Consider the following 21,700-nt stretch of genomic DNA (forward strand, 5'->3'; position numbering starts at 1 on the left):
GGACACGAGTGGCAGCACAATGTTGACCTAAAATGACATTTTAGATAAAATGATATTCTGATATTTGTTTGGTCGACCCTAAAACCCCTCTTACTCCCCTCAATTTCTTTTGGTAATTAGGTTGGACTGAAATTACAGGACAGTATAACAGCATAGCCTGAGCAAAAAACCCTGTATTGTACTCTGTCATGTGTCTTTATTTATTGCATCTCTGTCCTCTTTTACAGCCTTTACCTGTTCAAACTTGGCCTGGCCCCTCAGATCCAGGACCTGTATGGAAAAGTCGATTTCACTGGTAAGGGTGTGAGCTTGAACACAAATCTGTTTTCCTCATTCTGTCCCCGTTAACCCAATTATGTCTTTTTAAATCCACAACGTTATAAATGTCAGCATGTTGCCAAAGTTAACATGAAGTTTAAGATGTGTTGAATTTGTCTGCACCCTGAAAGCAGGAGAGGAGCACGCAGCTTTGTTTTTCAGCAGGAGCTGCTGGAAATGTGAAAGTCATTAGTAATTGTGAGAGCTTTTCCTGTCAGTTGCGTTCCCGCTCAACTCCCCGTCCCAGAGCCAGATTCAGAAATCTGATTATCACACAAGAGCCAGGAACAGTCTGTCTCCACAGTCTCCCACTTCCCTAACCCAGCCCCCGTCAGCTCCCACTCCTCTCTTTTTGTTTTTTCCCCACCTCTGTCCATTGATCTGTTCCTTCTGCTCTGTCTTTCTCTCCCAGAGGAGGAGATCAACAACATGAAGAGCGAGCTGGAAAAGTATGGCATCCAGATGCCCGCCTTCAGCAAGATTGGCGGGATCCTGGCCAATGAGCTCTCTGTGGACGAAGCTGCATGTGAGAGGGGCTCAGATGTCATGGGGAGAGGGCGGGATCTGATAGCTGTGGATTATTTAGTTTAGTTGACTCGTGCTTTCATAATGAAACTGATACAAATGTCCTCTGTAGGTCAATTCAGCCATTTTTTGGATTTGTCAGTAGTTTCCCTAAGACACCCTTTCTGCCCTATCTTACTGCAGCATTTTCAAGCACAAATACATCTAACAGTTTTATTACACAGTTCCAATTATGATGAGTCAGTGTTCTCTCTGAATCAATTGAAGATCAACAAAGAAAGTCTATAATAGAGACGTTATTCATATATTTGATCTCAATGACAAAGCACAATTCGTTTACTTACAGCTAAAATGATCAGTTGTTTTTGTATTTGTGCAACTCATAAAAAAACGATTGATTTCCCAAATTTTCAAGGCAATTGCTTCACCTCTACTTCGTCTATAGACTTTTAGGTTACATTGATTAAGGGATTCAAATTAACTTTTGTTTAAAAAAGCAGTTTTATTCATTAAAATCAGGGGCACTTACCTAATTTAACTTAACAGTCAGAAGAGTGGAATCAAGTTCAAGAACTATATTAGTAACATAATACAATATTGATTAATTGACAGATATTTAATGGTATCAATAAGATAAATGAAACACAGATATGAACTCACCTTCCCTTCCATCCTCAGTACATGCTGCTGTGATCGCCATTAACGAGGCCATCGACCATGGTGTACCAGAGGGTACGGTGGCCGCTATGCAGAACCCCAACGCCATGCTGGTCAACTTGGATGCTAGCTGTGCTCGCCAGTACCACGACACACTGTACCACGCCAAGGGAGAGAAGGTGGCCAACTCACGCAAACGGGTACGAAGTATTAAACTTCAGCAACAACAGACGGTGTGTGGTGAATGCTGTGCACAGGTTTCAGATGGCCACAAAAGAATGGTGGCCTGGGGCACGTTCTCCTTGAGAGGCCATAAAAAGCCCATATAATTAAAACTGCGGTTCATTGTCCACTTTTAAATTAGAAAATAATGGAACATACAGCCTAAAGCAGAAGAACATTTTGGCATCAGACAGTAAAATGCTGAGGCCACACAACAGAAATGAAAACAACCACTACAGTAAATAATGGTGGCTGGAAGATGGACTGGCCGGTGCCAGAGAGAGGAGTAAGATCACTCCATCCTCTTGACAGATGTACCAGCAATGTCTTGCAGCGATTGATGAATGTAGGATGTGTGATGTGATTTGTGTAGTTTGTTTTGCCAATCGGAATAGCAAATAAATGACCAAAACTACCCTGAATATCAGCACAAGAGACTAAAAGTACCCTCTGGAAAGAAATATGTTTTACTTTGGTGTTCTGTCGAAGGGATGTGATGATAAGTAATGCTAAAATAAGTTTTGGTTGTTGTGCTCCAAAAGCAAATGGAGAATGCCGAGGCAGAGAGAGATGTGTACGATGAGCTTCTCACCCAGGCTGAAATCCAGGGCAACGTCAACAAGGTCAATGGTAAGTCACATGAACCCACACTCACATTTATTTACAGATTTGTTCATTTGTCTTGGTTTCCATGCTACAGCAGTGAAACGTCAACCTCTGTCCCACAGTGAGCAACGCCTTGAGTGCAGCTGAACAGGCACTGCTGAGTGGCGATGAGAATAAGCTATACGAGGCCCTTAAAGGCATGGGCATTCAAAACCTGCAGGCCCAGAACAAAGGCTGGTATCTCAAACAGATGCAGGCTGACCGAGAGACTAAAGAGCAGGTAGGGATCAGTGGGCAGACGAGGCTGTACTCTTGGGTCAAGGTTCTTGTGTGCTTCCATGTCTCCTTATTTTAACTTGATTTCTTCCTCATTAGGGGTCTCCAGGAGAAGCCCTGACTAAGGATGAGTTGCAGAGCGCCGTGGACGTGGCCAATGAGATTGCACAGGGCTACCTAAAGAGTACGCACATAACGCATACATTTAAACTAAAGTTGCCCCACAACTTCTTTGAATTCATCCGTCATTTTCTGTGTGTGTAGTGCTGAAGGCAGTGGAACGCATCAACGCTGCCATCAGGGCGGGTGTGCCAGAGAAGACGGTGGAGGAGCTGATGAACCCCGAAGCTCAGCTGCCCGAGGTCTACCCCAGTGCTGCAGACCTCTACCAGAGAGAGCTGGTCAGCCTGCAGCAGCAGAGCCTAGAGGTACAAAGAACAGCTTGTCCCCTTAAGAAGTCTACAATCCAAAAATCTAAATGTCTTCAGTATGATTTTTACAGCTTTTAACAATTGAGTGGATTAAGGAAGTTAATGTTATATATAAAGTCTTGCTGTTAAAAAGTTGTATTGATCATGACGTAACAACTACAAAACTGCCATGGAACAAATGCAGATTAGTCTTCATATTATTTGTACTATTGAACTTTGAAAAAAAATTCCACCTGTTGAAACCTGCAGAAACACACTCGCGCAAAAGGAAATACACAACCCACACTTGCACCGTTGCATTATTATTTGCAAAAAACATGTGATCCTGTGGCTTTTGAGGCTAAATTTAAAGACCAGCCGACGACAGAGAACCTCCCACCTTGTCATCAGTCCACACATCACTGCCGTCTGAGCGGTTTATACAGTTTATATTACTGCCAGTGTGCTCGGCAGTCTAACCTGCTCTGTTGAGTTTATTTTATGTTGAACTGATAACATTTTGAGACACACTGAAATAAAAATAAAAAAGAAATAGAAATAAAAAAGAAATAATTGTCAGTTGCAGCCCTGCAACACCTAAATTTTTAACCCTGTGTAACTTTTCTCTCATAACTGACGGCTTCATCACCCACACACCAGTTGCTTCAGACCCCTGTTTGATGTTCCAGTCTGGCTATAAATCAAGACACCATCAGCATATTGTTTGGCCCCTGGTAGTCTGGCACTTTGACATATGAGGTAAATTTGTGTCCTGTGTCCTGCAGGGCTCGCTGTCCCACCCCGAGCTGCTCGTTGCCGTGGAGATGCTGTCTTCGGTGGTGCTGATGAACCAGGCCTTGGATGTTGGAGACCGGGCCGCCCTCTGGAAACAGCTGTCCAGCGCCGTCACTGGACTCAGTAACGTGGAGGATGAATATGCGCAGAGGTGAGTGCCCACAGCGGGACTCAGTAACACACGCCTTAATGAGGTTTCACTGAGGCGGGCTGTTGATGTGGTACCGTACCTGTGTGTTCCTCAGGTACATGGATGAACTGATGCGTCTTAAGGCAGCGGCCAGAGAGGAGGGCTGCGACTATCTGACCTGGAACGACATCCAAGCCTGTATCGACCAAGTCAACCAGACTGTGCAGGAGGAGCATGAACGTAAGAGACACTCACATCCATTTACACATAAATACTTAATCTGTGTCCAAATTAATGAAAAGTAACACCTACACACAACCCTGCAGGAAGACGCTATATTTTGGGATTTTGTATGAATGCAGCTAAAACGTAGCTTCCTCCGGTCCACCCTCGGTCAAACAGACTCTGACACACAGACCTGCAGCCCGTCATGCATCTGTGACCTAGTCAGAGGTGGCAGAGGAGAGAGGTAGACGTAGTCAGCGGTGTAACTGGCTCGCTACGTTTTGACGGAGTCCTGACCTCAGACCTGCACGCTGCCCAAAAACAAGAAAATACAGGCAGAGGACTGCATGCTCAAAGGATTATGTAAAATATTAGCACACTAAAATACAGTAATTTGATTTATATGGTAGCCTTGATGACCCCCGCCCAAAATGAAACAGCTTCTTCACTTTGGCATAAGTAATTTGTTCAGGTTCCGAATCAACATATCAACATAAATGTCATCGTTAATTAAACCGTGACCACAGAGTTGTAACGGGTCTATTTGTATTTGCAGGTATTGCCGCCATTGGACTCATCAACGAGGCCCTGGATGAAGGGGATCCCATGAAGACCCTGGAAATGCTGCAGAACCCGTCAGCCAAGCTCACAGATGTGGACCCGTCTGTGGCTCAGCACTACCATGACAAACTGCTGGAGGCCCGCCGGGAGAAGGCTCACGTAAGACACACACACAACATACACAGCATACTGCAGCTGCTGTTGGGAGATGGATGTAGAAAATAGATGTTCAAGTTATCATCTATAGTCAAGTATGAGGTTTGGATGACTGACTTTACCCCAGCCATCGTGTGAGTATTCAGGAGAGCCTTATGCAAACACTTCAGGCAAACAGCACCTGGCTACAGTTACACCCAGACTTTTGATGGGCTTTTTACTGCAGCTCAGACAGTTGAAAGTTGTCCGCGCTGTACACAGTACGACTGGGCATATGACAGGTGTATTTTCGGTTTTAATGTGGGTGCTCTGCAGTTGCAGCTGCAGTTACTGTGTAAATGTATAAAGAGGCCAGTTTCCTGCTTAAACGAGCCGTGGGGGCCAAAAATGTGCAGCTGTTTGACGTTCAATATTTGCTCTAGTTCAGACAGTAAGTTGCTGAATAAATACTGTCCAGTAAGGGATCAATGCAGTTTTGTTGGAATTCTTGCACCTTAATTTAAATGAATGTTTTGTGAATTATGAATTAGTAATTCATACCCCCAAATTATTAGTTTTTGTGAACGTAGCACATGTAAATTCTATGCAGACTGCTGGTTATGAGTACTTTATTCCAATATGAGCAGCTGTATTTTGATAATATTGATACTGAAACAATATTATTTTTTAACATCATGAGGCTGATTTCAACTACATGTATATAACAAGGCCAGCCAGCTGTACTCTAAGCACAAAATTAATCATTAATCATCATGTCCTTTTATTTTGAAATGACCAATTGTGTAACTCGTACATTTTGAGAAGCAATTAGCCACAAGAGTGCCTCTAGTACGGACATCAGGGTGGATTAAATCACCTGAAATCCTCAAAAGCTTAAAAACCAAATACAGTAATGTCACTGTAATACCCAAATGCTGTATGGATGGATTACTGTGATGTGTGCCATAGCTCACTGGGATCACAGACCCATCGTGGTCGCAGATGGCTCCATGTGACTCAGGCCTCTGAGCACCACATGACACCACCAGACTGCTGATGTCATAGTGTGATCATCATCTCCCCCCACTCACTTCCTGTCCTATATGTCTGTATATGACCTGTCTGTCTGTGTCTCCTTGCTCTCTCTTGTCTCTCTCATTTTTATGAGGCTTGACCTATAGTTCCACCCCCGGGTTTCACATGTGCATCCCTAAGTCCAGAGACGGACGCACACTGAACAGGTCTTTCTCCAAAGTGGTTCATCAGCACTCTGCTGTCTCTGACTCATTTGCCTGCGATATTGTTACTTGAGTGAAGCGGGCAAATGAATGTGCCTCTTGTATGTGTGTGTCTGTGCAGCACATTTGCATGTGATATTACAGGAAGCCTAACACATTTGGGTTGTTTTCCTGAAGCAAAGGTTAAGTGGTGAGGTTAGACTGTAGGAGCTGGGTAGGTTTCTACCACAGTGCACGGAGGAGGAGGTGAACAACACCTATTGAGCATAAAGTGGAAGTTCCTATTAATCAAACCTTGAGTTAAATGCTTGCTCCTGTTTTCTTTAGAACGAGGTCTGTAAATAGAACAGTTCTCAGTGCATCCGTTTTAGTACAGAGTGCTGTTTTTATGCTATGTACATACAGATAAAGGAAGTGTCTTATCAAGGTTGGACAATACTTGGCCACTGCCCACACACTGTTTCAAATGTCAACAGGCATCTAAACGCTTGAATACATCATGTGGGAACTCTTTTATAACGGGACCTGGAAAAAAATTAGAAGCAGGAGAAAAAAAAGCTAAACTATTTTCCTGCTGATTTCACAGGCATAGGAAATAACAAGCCAGGCCTCAGTCATTCGCTTCCATAAAAGGGCAGAAAGCTGACCACTTTATTAAATGGGCCAGACCCATGGGCACACACCGTCCTCTGGCTGTTGATTGGTGAATGTGGCTGTTTGTGTTGATGAGCTAATGACGGAGGAAGTTGTTAGAGCAGTGTGGGCTTCGTGCTGGAAGGGTCAGTGCCAGTGAGATAATCCCCTACTGAGAGGGAAGAATCAGAATGCCCCTGGCAGCTTAGAGGAGGCAGAGGAGGTGGCTAAGATCATAGGATGGGTGTTTCCAGGTGATCTGAGGTCAGAGGAGAAGGAACAACAATGCTTGTTTTTTCCGCCTGAGGTTCAATTTGTGACTGCTTCTTGGTGTCGCCTCATTAACTCTGCAGTATTAGAACAGTTAGTCAGCAAGACAGTCTGGCAGAAGTTGTCTTTGACTGTGGGCTGAGGGCTGTGCCTAGATAAACAGCAGGAAGTCCTGCCCAGACTCTACTGACTAACAAGCTGAATATAGTCCAGTGGAGTCTGCCTCTTCAGATGACTATCACTTCACTTTGTAAGTGCAACAATCACAACTGGGACTTTATAAGTTTCAGTCGTGCACTTTGTTCTGTGTGTATTTTCAAGCTTCCCACACTTCTGTGCCTAAAGACATTGGGTGAGCTCATAGTTTCTAAGGAAGTAAAAAAAAAAAAGGTGTTGTGCAGAAGAAAAGTTTAGAAAGCTGAATTCTAAATTTCCCAACCCCCTCAGCTTTCACTTCCTCTATTTCCATGATGTGCTTCTAACGTGTGATGAACTATAAAGCTACGCCAAAGTCCTCCTCTTGCCCACTCTGGCACCACACCCTGTCTAGCGCCTCCTGCCAGCTGCGGTGACTCATCACATACAAATACCAATTAGAGCGCCAAGTGCAAACACACAAACACTAATCAGCGCTCACCCAGGTGCGGCTTTGTTTACTATAAAGATGGAGCTCATTTGACTCCCGCTTCTCTGTATGCATGCTGTTGCAGATGTTGGCTGCCCCCCCCCCCTTGCATAAGAAATCTTCAAGATCAGGTATCAGTCTTACCCGCCCAACTCTTTCACACACACACCTCCTCTCATCTGCCCTAAAGCACAACATAAAGGGGCGGGGCACATGGAGGGGGAGGCCCAGACCAAATGAGTTGTCTGTTTTACCCAGACTCTAGAAAGCAACTGCAAGTAGCAACCAGCTGCAACACACTTCATACAGAGACAGAGTGCGCCATCTGGATGCAGTTAGGTACAACTACAGCTCATGATGATATGGTGTTGAATTCAGTGTTGAGGTTTTAGTGTGGCCTGTATGGTTAGCAAATGGAATCAAGTGACAAAAAGGAAAAATCTACACTTAACACTGTTTTAAAAAAAAAAAAACATATGTTGTCACATTTCTAGCATTTTTATGTCTGTGGCATTCTTCTGTTCTTTTGGATGACTGGCCGAATTCAATTTAATTCATCTTTATTTAATCAGGCAGTCTCATTGTGATTAAAGGGAGAGCCAAGAATGGGAAACATTCACAAAAACACAACCCACATGCAGAAACAACATGAGGAATTGATTAAAAAACAGTCGCAAGAATCACAAAAAACATCAGATAGTAAAGCTTTAAAATCTCCCATGGAAATGCAGCACTCAGGTTTGAGGGCACTTAAAAGGTCCATAGTACCTGAAACAAACATTAGTGCGAACATGAGGGAGGACTAATGTAGTTACTTGATCATGTACTGTAGTTAGATTTAAATGAGAGTAGAGATGACATGGCCTTATCCGTCTAACCCTTTAAATACAGAGAGCATAATCTCCCTAGTCAAGGACAGACATAAAGGTTGACTGCACAATGGTTTTACAATAGGAGGAAGACAGACATCCTTTAATGTAATTTAATAACCCAGTTTGAGTTTTTAATTTTTGAGTCAACTGTTGAATATGAATCTTGAATGATAGTGATAATGATAGCTGTCAAGCCAAATTCCATGTCTGTGTATTTCCTGCAGCTACAACACAGTTCACTGCTTAAAATATGTCAGCGATGTGCCAGTCCCTCCTAATCAGAGAGCTTCTCAATCACAAATGTAGAGAGAGATAGCAACAACAGTACACGCAGTTAACACACTTTAATGATAAAGTCCAGGAATTAATTGTTCTGACAAAGTCTAATGTGTTGTATTTTTATATATTGGACCCTTAGACCAAAACAAAGCAGTCATTATATAGTATAGGACTGCGGGTTATAAGAACTGGCAGGGAGAATTTGTTAAACCCACTCCTGTTGATTTTTTAAAATAGAATTAAAATGAGTCATCATGAGAGAAAAGCTTCATGCCAGGATAATGGGCGTATTTGTTATTTAATTCACCATATTCCCAAGTGCAAAAAGGCTGCTAATGAACCAATTATCTCAGCCTTCTTGTGCTGCTCATGCTGAATATTTGGCTATGTCTTTCTAAGCCAGCAGCAGGGAGAGTAAATGCCCGTCTTCATTCTGATGAAGGTGGGTGGACTGTGAAGACACCACGGACAAGGATAGAAATAAGTCCATGACTATGTTGTTCTATCCAAACAAAGTCTGATATGTTACATTTTATGAATATATTATAATGTTTGTAAGAAAACAAAACAAGACATTGCTCGCATCAACCGCAGGCTTAAAGACAAGCATATACATTTTCACACAGATGGAGATGTATCTCCTGAGAAAGAATGAATTTGATAGATTTGTTAGAAGGACATTTGAACTTGTATTTTACTCTAGTAGTTTTTAGCGGTCACAAATCATGCTTGTAGGAGTCCGCCCCTTAAATATCAGATTTTGAATGAGCACAGAGAAACTTTCCACTTTCAGCAGATAAATCTGAAAATATCCTTCTACTGTCAAACTCTGCACATGCATCATTCTGCACAGTGAAGTTAAAGCTCTCGCATTTGGAGGAGAAAAAATAAACTGGCAGATGGTGTGTGTGTGTGTGTGTGTGTGTGTGTGTGTGTGTGTGTGTGTGTGTGTGTGTGTGTGTGTGTGTGTGTGTGTGTGTGTGTGTGTTTTGTGTTTTTTGTGTGTTTGATTGTGTTTGCTGTGCACTGTTAGTTTAGTAACATATTTCCCTGTGTCCTTCCAGGAGACCCAAGACCCGTCAGCTGTGCTGTGGCTGGATGAAATCCAGGATGCCATTCTGAAGGCTAACCAGGACACACAGGAGGCCCTACAGTGTAAGAGCACACTCATTTCATTTTACTGGACCCATTTTATATATAAAGTTGCAGAATGTTTACTAACCGCCCCTCTACCGGTGTCCCTGTAGTGAAGAGCACCAATGGCTGATTTGTTTGTGTTTGTGTCCGCAGTCTCGCAGTCCATCCAGGCTATCAATGAGGCCGTGGACAGCGCTGATCCAGCTCAGACCTTGGCTGCTCTGCGTAACCCCGGGGCAGGACTGTATGGTGTCACCTCTGAGTGTGCACAGACCTACCAGGATGACCTGGCCAAGATCAAGGACAAGAAAAAGGCAGAAGGTGTGGAAAACGTTTTATGGATGAATAAGGGGAAGGACGAATGTATTTGTCACTACTTGGTAGCTTGGTACTGTAATGCCATCAGAAAGGTGACATTTGCTGTCGATAATGTGCAATTCTGATGAAACTGAGAGGACTGATGCATCTCTTCAGTGGGTTCTAGTAGTAAAGTCACACTACCTGACTTGATGAGACTAAGATGCTCTGCTTAAAAAACGTTTTGAGTTTTATTGTCATGTGAAAATAAAAACTTAAAATCATCCAATTTGTAATTAAAACTCACATTCACTACGAAGGGCTTCACCTTCTGCACTGCATCACTGAAATAAATGTAAAATGGAGGCACGATGCTTCTTTCTAATTACTGGCCCAGATTGTGCCTCCATCGTGTTCACTTGCATTCTGGTCTCTGTCCAGGCGATAACGGCAGTGAGTGGGTGAAACACTGGGTGAAAGGAGGACACAACTACTACTACAATCTGAATACCAATGAGGGCACCTGGGTGGAGCCCGAGGGCTTCCTACAGAACAACTCCCAGCTTAACAAGGAGGACATCCAGGTAGGTAACCGTCCCTGCGCAGCACTGCACGGCCGTAGCTTTTTCAACACCGCATTAAACTGGTTTTATTCTCCCTGTCAGTCGGTGGTGTCCGGGGTAACCACAGCCTACAATCGAGAACAGCTGTGGCTGGCCAATGAGACTCTAATTGCCAAGCTGCAAGCTCGTTGCCGTGGCTACCTGGTGAGAAATGGCCTAAAGGAGCGGATGAACTTCCTGAAATCCCAAGATCCAGCTGTTACATGCATACAGGTGAGACAGACATACATACAACAATCATCCTGAGTTTATACATAGAAACCCGTCTGCTATCAGGACTTATTATTATACTGATTCTCTTATCTTTATCTTATCTTTTTTTTTCTTCTCAGGCCCACTGGAAAGGCCACAAACAGAGGAAGGCGTTCAGAGATCGTAAGCAGTATCTGAAAGACCACACTGATGAGGCCATTAAGGTAAAATTATAATGCAATGTCTGTAATCTCAATCTTATTATCAGTAGTTTAAATGCAGTTAAGACTAAGGGACTTGTTTTTTGTCTCTCTCAGATCCAGTCCATGGTTCGGATGCACCAAGCTCGTAAGAAGTATAAGGATCGCCTAAAGTACTTCCAAGATCACGTGAGTATTAGTAGCCTACAACCTTGTTACATAAATTATCTGTAAATTGAGTTTTGGACAAAATAAAAGAACCACGGTCAGACATTGTAAATATTCTGTCAAAAAAAATCAGGGTTTAAAGTAAACAAATTGCACCGTTATCTAATAAAAGCTTTAAATCACTGTGTATAAATTTCCCCTGACACATCCGCTGACATTTACTCCGTGCCCTCTGGGGTTTGAGGGAGGCTCATTTAGCACCCTGACGTGTGTTGAGTCATTCCCACTCACTGACTCACAGTGGATTCCTGTGGTAGCCTTTCATAATGAAAACTATTGATCAGCAAAGTGATTACTGTTTTGTTCCGCAGATCAATGACGTGGTGAAGATTCAGGCTTTCATTAGAGCCAACAAGGCAAGAGACGATTACAAGACGCTGAGTGAGTAGAATCCCGACAAGTGCTATTAAACAGAATTGGTCTTCGGTTTTGGCAGTTGCTTGACTCTCACAATGTCCTTCCTCATCATCAACAGTCAACGCTGATGATCCCCCGATGGCGGTGGTGAGGAAGTTCGTCCACCTGCTGGACCACAGCGACCAGGACTTCCAGGAGGAGTTGGAACTGATGCGGCTCCGCGAGGAGGTGGTCACCAACATCCGCTCCAACCAGCAGCTGGAGAACGACCTGAACCTGATGGACATCAAGATTGGCCTGCTGGTGAAGAACAAGATCACGCTGCAAGAGGTGGTGTCCCACAGCAAGAAGCTGACCAAGAAGAACAAGGGCCAGCTGTCCGACATGATGATGATGAACAAGCAGAGGGGAGGCCTGAAGGCCCTCAGCAAGGAGAAGAGGATCAAACTGGAGGCCTACCAGTACCTCTTTTACCTGTTACAGGTAACCTCACAATACATCTCTGTTTCTTTGATTGCTTTGTCTTTGTTTCATGTAAAACAAGTCATATATACTGTGGATGCGGAACAACAAGTTGAAGACACTGGCAGGGGTCTCACCAGTCGATACTGTAATAATATTTAACCAAATTTCTGCTTCCTTTCAGACCAACCCCACGTATCTCGCCAAGCTGATCTTCCAGATGCCGCAGAATAAATCCACAAAGTTCATGGACTCTGTAATCTTCACCCTGTATAACTACGCCTCCAACCAGAGAGAGGAGTACCTGCTGCTCAAGCTCTTCAAAACTGCCCTGCAGGAGGAGATCAAGTAAGAGACAGACACTGAAACCCTTATTTGTCTTAAAAATATGTTAAGTCTTAAATTGAACCCGTTGGAACCTGCAGAAACCCTGTATATGTTTTAAATCAGTTGAGGCCTGGTTCATGAATTCATCAAATGTTGCCTTTAAACCGTCTGCAGGTCAAAAGTGGACCAGATGAAGGAGATCATCACAGGAAACCCTACAGTCATCAAGATGGTGGTGAGTTTCCACCGAGGGGCGCGGGGACAGAACGCACTGCGGCAGATCCTGGCACCAGTCGTCAAGGAGATCATGGATGACAAAGCGCTAAACATCAAGACTGACCCGGTGGACATCTACAAGAGCTGGGTCAACCAGATGGAGACGCAGACTGGAGAGGCCAGGTGAGCTGGAGATTGATTTCACTTAAAAGCCAATTTACGAAGCTCAGCACTGATCTGAGGAGTTTCAAAGTCTATAAATTCGTATGGGGGGTCTTTATTTTGCAGATTGTTACAGAATATTGAACTTGTTTGTTGGAGGGTTTTTTGCAGTGATGTCAGCATGGCTACAGTACAGCACACTAGTAAAACAAAAAAAGTTTCAGAGGTTATGATCAGCTGATTCATCTCTTTCTGCTCCTGCCTGTCCTCAACAGTAAGCTGCCTTATGACGTGACTCCAGAGCAGGCTATGGCCCACGAGGAGGTGAGGACCAGACTGGAAGCCTCCATCAAGAACATGAAGACCATCACCGACAAATTCCTGTCTGCCATAATCGTCTCGGTGGATAAAATTCCGTACGTTCCTCGCTTACAGGATCGCTGCCTGCATGGATGACATTTTTACAATCAGCTGGTTACATTTACTGTTTTTCCCTCTGCCTAATCTCGTCTGTCTCACGCTGTCTTGTCAGATACGGGATGCGTTTCATCTCAAAGGTGCTGAAGGACACCCTCCATGAGAAGTTCCCAGATGCTACGGAGGATGAGATGCTCAAGGTTTGCATCTTAATGTTGGTCCCTTGTGTGCTGCATGGTCTTTAAATGGTCAGTTTACCACAGTGGGACAATACGGATAATTTCCGTTTGATGTGACAAATGAGTCGAATGGAATTTGATTTGTGGCACATGAGACGTCGATTTGTCAGCCACAACCTCAATCACCATACTGTGATATACAATTCTGTTGAAAACTGGGTGAACTGACCCTTTAATCGTGGTGAGTTGGACAACCATAGCTCATCTTCTCCTCTACCAAAGTGGTTTCTTTCTTCTCATCTTCTGCCTGGCTCTCCCTTCCATGTTTCTTACACTTTTTTTTTTCCTTTTCTGCTGCGACTCTTTCCACTTTGCCAACCAGCTGTAAGCCTCTCTGTCGGGGTGGAGGTGTCCTTCTTCTCCCTGTCTACTGACTTTAAGGTGATCCGTGCCACTCTTCTGGCTCCTCCTCTTCCTGCACAAGCTGTGTCCTGACACATTCAAGAGCTTTTCCTCGTTTTGCAGTGGCGCCTACTAAACCCCTTAAATCTCAACTCAAGATGCCAACAAAGATTTAATTTTGCTCTTTTTTGCATGATAACAAATGCACAGGATCCTGATGTTTTTTTTTTCTTTTTTTCAGATTATCATGCACTACTGTCAGCATATTTAGTTATAGCTATTTTAAAAAAACTTAAAGTTACCTACTGCAGCTTTAAGTTAAATAAAATTATTTGTCGGTTAATGTGTACTACTTATATTTTCTGTTTGTTGATTTAATTCAGTACTGCAAATATTAGTATTTCTGTTGATGGCTGTATTACACTGTATTATTTAAGAGCTTTTATATGCTAATGTGACTTATGGTAATATTTTCATCCTAAAAAAGACTCATAAAGAAAATTATTATCATAATTGTAACTAACTGAGTCATTTGATTTTGACGTTTCAGATCATAGGGAACCTCTTGTATTACCGCTACATGAACCCGGCTATCGTGGCACCCGACGCCTTTGACATCATTGAGGTGTCGGCGGGGGGCCAGCTGACCACTGAGCAGCGACGAAACCTGGGCTCTGTCGCCAAGATGCTGCAGCACGCAGCCTCCAATAAGATGTTTCTGGGAGACAACGCCCATCTCAATCCCATCAATGAATATCTCAGCGCCTCCTATCAGAAGTTCAGGTGTGAAGTTAATCCTTACAGAAATCTGAAGCAGATGTGTTTTTACAGGGGTTGTGGAAGTTTTTGTAAAAGGAGCATTCAGTTACTTTTTTTTGGCTCGTCTGACTTTATCCTTCCGTCTTCCATCACAGGCGATTCTTCCTGTCAGCGTGTGACGTTCCCTCTCTTGAGGATAAGTTCAATGTGGATCAGTACTCTGACTTGGTCACCGTCACCAAACCTGTCATCTACATCTCCATCGGAGAGATTATCAACACTCACACAGTGAGTTTGCACCGCCTCACATTTGCTATTTCTGAGGAGAAAGCTGAAGAGCCAAATATGTATTCATGTTTTTTGTAGTTTTGTCTTCTATAGTATGACTAACATACTGACCGGGTACTTCTTTCCTGTTAGCTGCTGCTGGACCATCAGGACGCCATTGCTCCAGAGCACAATGACCCCATCCATGAGCTGCTCGAGGACCTGGGCGAGGTTCCCACCGTAGAGTCCCTCATCGGTGAGTGGAGTGAAGCGGGGAAGCCTTTTTTTCTCAGCGTGGTTGTAAAAATGAGTGACAGCAGGGCGCCCGGATAGCTCAGTGGGTAGAGCTGGTGACCCATGTACCGAGGCTGAGTCCTTGCTGCAGCGACCCAGGGTTTGAATCCGATTGCGGCCCTTTGCTGCATGTCATCCCCTCTCTCTGACCCCCTTAACTATCTATCTTCAGCTGTCACTATAATAAAGGCAATAAAAGCCCAAAAAATATACTCAAAAAAAAGAAAGAAAAAAAATGAGCTACAGCAGCTATTAACAAACCACTCAGTATATTATCATACAATCCTTTTGTGTTCATCTTCGTCATTCAGGTGAAAATCCTCTTCCTCCCGACGACCCCAACAAAGAACTGATGGGGAAGACCGAGGTTTCTCTCACACTCACTAACAAATTTGATGTCCCTGGTGAGGCCAACGTTGAGATGGACGCCAAGACTCTCCTGCTCAAGTAAGTTCATACCGTACATTCAAGGCTAACTAAATTACGATTGTGTCAGAAAATTCAACGTTTTCTTAAATGTCTTTTTTTTTGTTTCTTTTCAGCACCAAGAGGCTCATTGTGGATGTGATCAGGTTCCAGCCTGGGGAGACTCTGACTGAGATCCTGGACTCAACAGCAGGCACAGAACAGGTCAGAATTAGGGCCAACTACAGTACACTGCTAACATTGTGGACTCGCAGTGTAATAGAACATGTGTTTATGCACAGAGCATCAGTCATTTGAAGTCATACTGTATACAAACCGGACCCTCACCACAAGAAGGTCAGCCAGTAGCTTTGTCTACACTGCAGCTTTCATGTGGGTAGAAATCTGCTAGATTGCTTTATGGCACAAAACAGGAAGAAGGTGTTCTACTTCCTTTCAAAGAGGCTTAAAAGCAACATCCTCTTTCGCACAGAAGGGGCTGTGTTTATGCGAAATAATGATACCATTAATCATATTTTTAAAAGCAAATTACTTTAACACGCAGCAAGACTTACGTTGTTGCTAACAGAAGTGTGAAATTAAATTGCCTTTATTTAAAATATATATGGTTTACAGCTCTTTCTATAGAAATATGTTTAACTGAAACAATAATAATAATTATGCATCTTGTTTCCTGGGTTGACAGGAAGCAGAGTACCAGCGTGCCATGCAGAGGAGGGCCATCAGAGACGCCAAGACTCCAGAGAAGATGAAGCAGGTCAAACCGGTGGTGGACGACAGTCTGACGCTGCAGGGCAAGAAGGACAAGATCAGGAGCAACCTGCAGAGGCTGGCAGAGCTGGGGAAGGTCCACCCCGAGAACCGCTATCAGGACCTCATCAACGACATCGCCAAGGTAAAAATCAGACCGATTATCTCCGGAAGGGACCGTTAAAACAACAGTCTCCTCAGTGTTTTATTGACAGGTAATGTGTTCGTTTGTTACAGGACATCAGAAATCAGCGACGGTACCGTCAGCGTCGAAAAGCCGAGCTGGTGAGGCTTCAGCAGACCAACACCGCACTCAATTCAAAGACCACCTTTTTCAATGTTCAGATTGATTCTTACAACCAGTATATCAAGACGTGCATGGACAACCTGGCCAGCAAGGGCAAGTGAGTGGCCTTTCATTTTATAACATGTTCAAATGTTTAACCTATATCAGATTTTCTTCATTTTTGGCTGCATGTTAAGGTCTACCTTTTAAAGGTGCGTACGCAACAAAAGCCTTACCTTAGCAAAGTTACACCGCCATCTGTACGGTGCTCATACAGACAGGAATTATATTTCAAGCTGGAGGGCTAGCGGGCGTTGGGGCAAGTGTTTACGTCCCATGTAGGGCCAAGAGGTGTGCCTGGGTAGTGGAGACCTCAAAAAGAGAATAAAATGGACAGACTGCACATGTAGATGTCTGACTCATATCAGACTTATTCCCAGTATGAAAGCATTCTGTGTCTTCTCCCTTTTCACTTGCTCGAAGCACATTTCTGAATTGTGCCACAGAATCAAGAGTGGGTCACTTGTAACAGGCATTGGGTCACAGTGTTGATACTCAGACTCCTGCTGGTCTTGATTTGGGGCTTCTAATCAGGGGCTGTTTTACTCCTGGAGTGCAAAATGCAATTAAGCACAGCTGCTGCCTGCTTAGACAGAAAACCAGTACTGTGGGTACCAAGGACCAGGATCCAAACCTCCAGAGTTGAGGTCCATTCCCCCTTTTATGTGAAGTGTTTGTTAGTCGTCATCAAATTACGTAAATGTGAAACAGATTGACATCAAGTTGACAGTATATTTATCAGAAAGCCACTGCGCAGACAGGAAAGATAAATAGACAAATATCAGATGAAGCCCAGAATAAATGGTTTGTTAATTTACTTACTGTCAGATACAGTCACAATCTTGAAAACCTCTGTCCTCTGGGCCCAGTATTTCAAAACCTCTAATCTAGATCACAATTATGTTGTCTGTATCTTGCCCTTTTTAGCTATCCAAGATAAAAACTAATCTTGTAGGTTTTGTACTGGTTTTTCAGATAGGATCATTGTGATCCAGATAGCACAAGCTCAGGATTACACAATCTAGATTGGCAGGCTTTGAATAGGCCTCCAACTGTTACTGTCAAAGTAATACATACAATACAAACACATGGACTCGCAGTCATATAGACCCAGTCTCAGTAAACATACGCACCAACTCCTCCTCATGCTTGTTGTGTTGATAAATTGACAAAGACTAAAACTAAAGACATTTCCTGTATCTGTTTTTTTTATTTGAGTTAGTTGTGTAAGTAAACAATATAATTTCAGCTATTTTTCTTTTTTTTTTCTAAAGTCTAGTTTTTATTTAATTTATTCTGTTAACTAAAATGTTTTAGTTTTTAGTTTAGTTTTACTTAACTATAATAACCCTGGATCTCTACATCCACGTTTAATCCCCCCTCCCTGTGGGATCGGGATCATCCTGATTTTTAGCATCAAAACTGTCCTAATGTCCACCTTAGAGTTTTGAAATACCCAAAACCAACATTTGATACTGATTCTGGGTAGGATTGGATTACCAAATCTGTATCCTAGTTTTGTAGTAACAGGATTACATCTCCTCCTATTTTGACTATTCTGAAATCAAATTTAGAGATTTAATCCTATCCGTAGACTGATCTAGGTAAGAGGTTCTGATGATGATGTTGATAAATAAGAATGAATCTCCTCCTCCAGCATGGTGAATATTCACTCTTAACACCACATAGAAGTATCTCTAAGAATATTGTGAGATGCTGAATAGGTCTGAAATAGTGAGCCATTAATACTGTGCGCTCAGAGATTGTATTATGTTATACTGTACACGTGTCTTCCTCTCTCCTCTCAGGTTCTCACAGAAACCAGGCAACAACAAGACGAAGAAGAGTAAACAGGTTTCACAGAAATACACCGCCTCTCGCCTCCATGAGAAGGGCGTGCTGATTGCAATAGAGGACCTGCAGCCCAACCAGTGAGTTTTGAAATCTTTAACATTTAACTAAACCCCTAAACTCTGCTAGCTCCCTCCGTCCCTGCCATATAGAGGAGTGTGTGGCACAGGAGGTAACACCGACCTTAGCTAACCAGCCACAAGCAGCTGCTGTCAGCTACTGGAAGCACAGAGTCCGCTGGAGCTTTGACAGTCACTAGAAGCACATTCACAGCCATTAAAAGTCTGTGTGTGGTACCTGTGATGTAACGTTAACTGTGGTGTCTGCGCTGGAGTGTCAGGCCACAACCTGGTGAGGAAAGCTGCCAACATGTACGTCACCTGCCGCCAGCCGCGAGCAAAATTCAATTACAATAGCCCAGTTTTGACCAGGAGAGGGCGGTTGCTATGCATATTTATAGCACAATATGTAATTCAAATACTATAATTTCAAGATTTGGACCTGAATTGATCAGTAACACTTTTAAATACCCATGTGTGCTGCTTTTCAGTTACTGTTTAATACAAAACCAAGGTTAAAAATTCCAGTATTCAGTATTATTAGTAGTTCTCACTTATGTTATGTTTTTGAGGCAATAATACTGTGAATGCCTCAGATTTCTAAATTTTTTAATTTCTGTTTTCTAAGCTAGCCACTGTAGTGAAAGTTGTTGATTGGTTGCCTGTAATGCTTTTTCTGCTACGTTAAATATCAAAACATGACCCACAGGACTTCATCTCAAACTTGTGTTGTTGTCATTTGTGAAAAAGGTTACATTGTGTCAGCAGTGTTAGAGGAATTCTTGATAGTTTAAGAGCCATCGGGTTTTCATTAATTAATCAGTTTGTCGTTGTTTACTCTTCTCTCCTCACAGGTTCAAGAATGTTATTTTTGAGATTTCTCCATCAGTGGCTGTCGGCGTTTTTGATGTGAAGGCCAAGTTAATGGGCGTGCACTTGGAGACGTTACAGTTAGAATATCAGGTATTATTTCTTTTGTTTCCCGGCAGATAGTGAACACTGGCACACATTTAAGATACAGTTGGATGTGATTGATTTAATGATCTTTTCTCTGTTTGTGTCTCAGGATCTCCTCCAGCTGCAGTATGAAGGCGTGGCGGTGATGAAGCTCTTCGATAGGGCCACCATCAATGTCAACCTGCTCATTTTCCTGCTCAACAAGAAATTCTATGGGAAATAGAAAAAGAGAAAAGGATAAAAGGGCTACAGACACTGATTTAAACCACAACATCCTCTTTGAGGGTTGCAGAAAGCCCTGACCTGAACCACCCTGGCTTTCCTACACATTCCCTACTGCACTTCTCTCATGTGCCTATGCAAATTTATGTGCATTATTTGTTTTAATTATGTTGATCACAATATGTGCTTTATTCTTAATGGAACGACTCGAGCCGGCACACCAAAGAAGCTCGCTGGAGCCTTAATATCTTTATTGTCTGTAACTGCAGCAAGGTCAGAGGTTTAAGATTTGTATGTTTTGCTTTAAATATTATGATCTTGTGCATGGGCTTTGATTAATTATAAAATGTATGTTTTATGTGAAGAGATCATGTTTTGTGTCTTTCTTAGCCAGCGTACTTTTCAGCAGGGCTGTAGTGTATGAGACGACTCTTGTCTCCTCTGGACTATTTCTGTGTTGGACTTTGTGTTGCTGCTTAGTATTGGAGAGAAAAACTTACGTTTGAAAACACCGTTAAAGGACCAGTGTGTAAGATTTAGAGACATCTAGCGGAAATTCAAAAGGCCCTATCTAGAGCCAGTGATTGGTTTGTCCGTTCTGGGCTACTGTAGAAACATGGCGGACTCAGTAAAAGTGATTCTTATTTTTAGGACTTTATATACTAATGAAAACATCTATGAATATTATATTCCATTTCTGCCAATAGATCCTCTTGAATGTTACATACTGGACCTTTTTAAGGGATTTTTCACACATTTTGATTTGAATAGGATTCGGCTCTCTTTGGATTTGACCCACCTCAACCCACACTCAAATACTCTGATATCTATGCCAAGGGAACGTGGCATCACACTTGGTTTTAGACACGAATTGCAAAAAAACAAAACTGCCATGCTCATATTGAGCTGTTGAACTCAAAACTTGATTTTTTTAAATATATAAATAACTTTAGAATCGATGACAAATTCATATTCACCACTCACATCCAGTCTGCAGGCTGTAATGTGGCTCCATAGTCTTTCCTATCTTTCTCAATAAGTCTGGATTGGACTGAGCTGGCCATGACTACAGCCCTGGTGCTTTGAACTGACCTGCAGCTCACTTCTGCTTGTGGCTCTGACGTTCAGGGGAGACATGGCACTCCTGCCAGCACACACAGCTGTGCAGATGTGCTTATTCACTGGCTTTCTAAGATGGTTTACTGGAAAGGATGTTTCTTTTATATTCCTCATGGGCTGTTTATCTTGTATAACTGAAACACAGATTATTGTTACATTACAAAATCAGTTTAGTAAACACAACATCATGTCTTGTTTATCTGTAAAAGACAGGACGAGATCTAGGAGTGTGAGCTGGACGTTGAATACAGAGATTTTTATGATGTCTTATTGAAAATAGTTTGACAAAGTTGCCCTTATTTATATTTTATATGTTGTCAGTCCACATTATACTGTAGTTGATGTTTGCGAAACCTAAGAGAGATCATGTAAGCGAGCCTGAGGATGTGCAGTATTACAGTAACTAGACTTGTGGGTCCAGTAGATGTCACTCTACACCATCCAATTGTTTTTATTGTGTAAGAGATTTACTTATTACAAGACGCCTTCAGTTGAGATTCCATGCAGACCTTATTGAACTAGAGGTTGAGTTTCTGTCTCATGTAAAGTTGCCATGATCAGAGGTTAACACTGTTATTTGAAACAAGTGAGGCCGTGCTCTCTGTACATTATTTTCTCTTTCACAGTCCATTAAATGTATTTTACCTGTTATAGAATAAAGATCTACAGAGGCA

General features: G+C 42.7%; 1 protein-coding gene across 1 annotated transcript in view; it reads left to right on the plus strand.

Annotated features, from left to right (window-relative positions):
• iqgap1 (IQ motif containing GTPase activating protein 1) overlaps nt 1–21,700 on the plus strand; it is a 44,740-nt gene extending 23,040 nt beyond the window's left edge. The window contains exons 6-37 of the mRNA XM_051380392.1: nt 228–295; nt 731–844; nt 1,522–1,700; nt 2,265–2,352; nt 2,451–2,608; nt 2,704–2,788; nt 2,869–3,032; nt 3,800–3,960; nt 4,055–4,179; nt 4,721–4,884; nt 9,842–9,932; nt 10,068–10,235; nt 10,653–10,795; nt 10,877–11,047; nt 11,167–11,250; nt 11,344–11,415; nt 11,766–11,835; nt 11,930–12,294; nt 12,458–12,621; nt 12,775–12,999; nt 13,254–13,394; nt 13,511–13,595; nt 14,527–14,759; nt 14,891–15,023; nt 15,156–15,258; nt 15,608–15,743; nt 15,839–15,926; nt 16,408–16,617; nt 16,710–16,876; nt 18,627–18,749; nt 19,583–19,691; nt 19,795–21,700. Of these exons, the coding sequence (XP_051236352.1) occupies nt 228–295; nt 731–844; nt 1,522–1,700; nt 2,265–2,352; nt 2,451–2,608; nt 2,704–2,788; nt 2,869–3,032; nt 3,800–3,960; nt 4,055–4,179; nt 4,721–4,884; nt 9,842–9,932; nt 10,068–10,235; nt 10,653–10,795; nt 10,877–11,047; nt 11,167–11,250; nt 11,344–11,415; nt 11,766–11,835; nt 11,930–12,294; nt 12,458–12,621; nt 12,775–12,999; nt 13,254–13,394; nt 13,511–13,595; nt 14,527–14,759; nt 14,891–15,023; nt 15,156–15,258; nt 15,608–15,743; nt 15,839–15,926; nt 16,408–16,617; nt 16,710–16,876; nt 18,627–18,749; nt 19,583–19,691; nt 19,795–19,908 (4,501 nt within the window). The 3' untranslated portion in view covers nt 19,909–21,700. The remainder of the gene's footprint in view (nt 1–227; nt 296–730; nt 845–1,521; nt 1,701–2,264; nt 2,353–2,450; nt 2,609–2,703; nt 2,789–2,868; nt 3,033–3,799; nt 3,961–4,054; nt 4,180–4,720; nt 4,885–9,841; nt 9,933–10,067; nt 10,236–10,652; nt 10,796–10,876; nt 11,048–11,166; nt 11,251–11,343; nt 11,416–11,765; nt 11,836–11,929; nt 12,295–12,457; nt 12,622–12,774; nt 13,000–13,253; nt 13,395–13,510; nt 13,596–14,526; nt 14,760–14,890; nt 15,024–15,155; nt 15,259–15,607; nt 15,744–15,838; nt 15,927–16,407; nt 16,618–16,709; nt 16,877–18,626; nt 18,750–19,582; nt 19,692–19,794) is intronic.

This window comes from Dicentrarchus labrax, unplaced genomic scaffold (genome assembly GCF_905237075.1).
Source record: "Dicentrarchus labrax unplaced genomic scaffold, dlabrax2021, whole genome shotgun sequence".
NCBI classification, from domain to species: Eukaryota; Metazoa; Chordata; class Actinopteri; family Moronidae; genus Dicentrarchus; species Dicentrarchus labrax.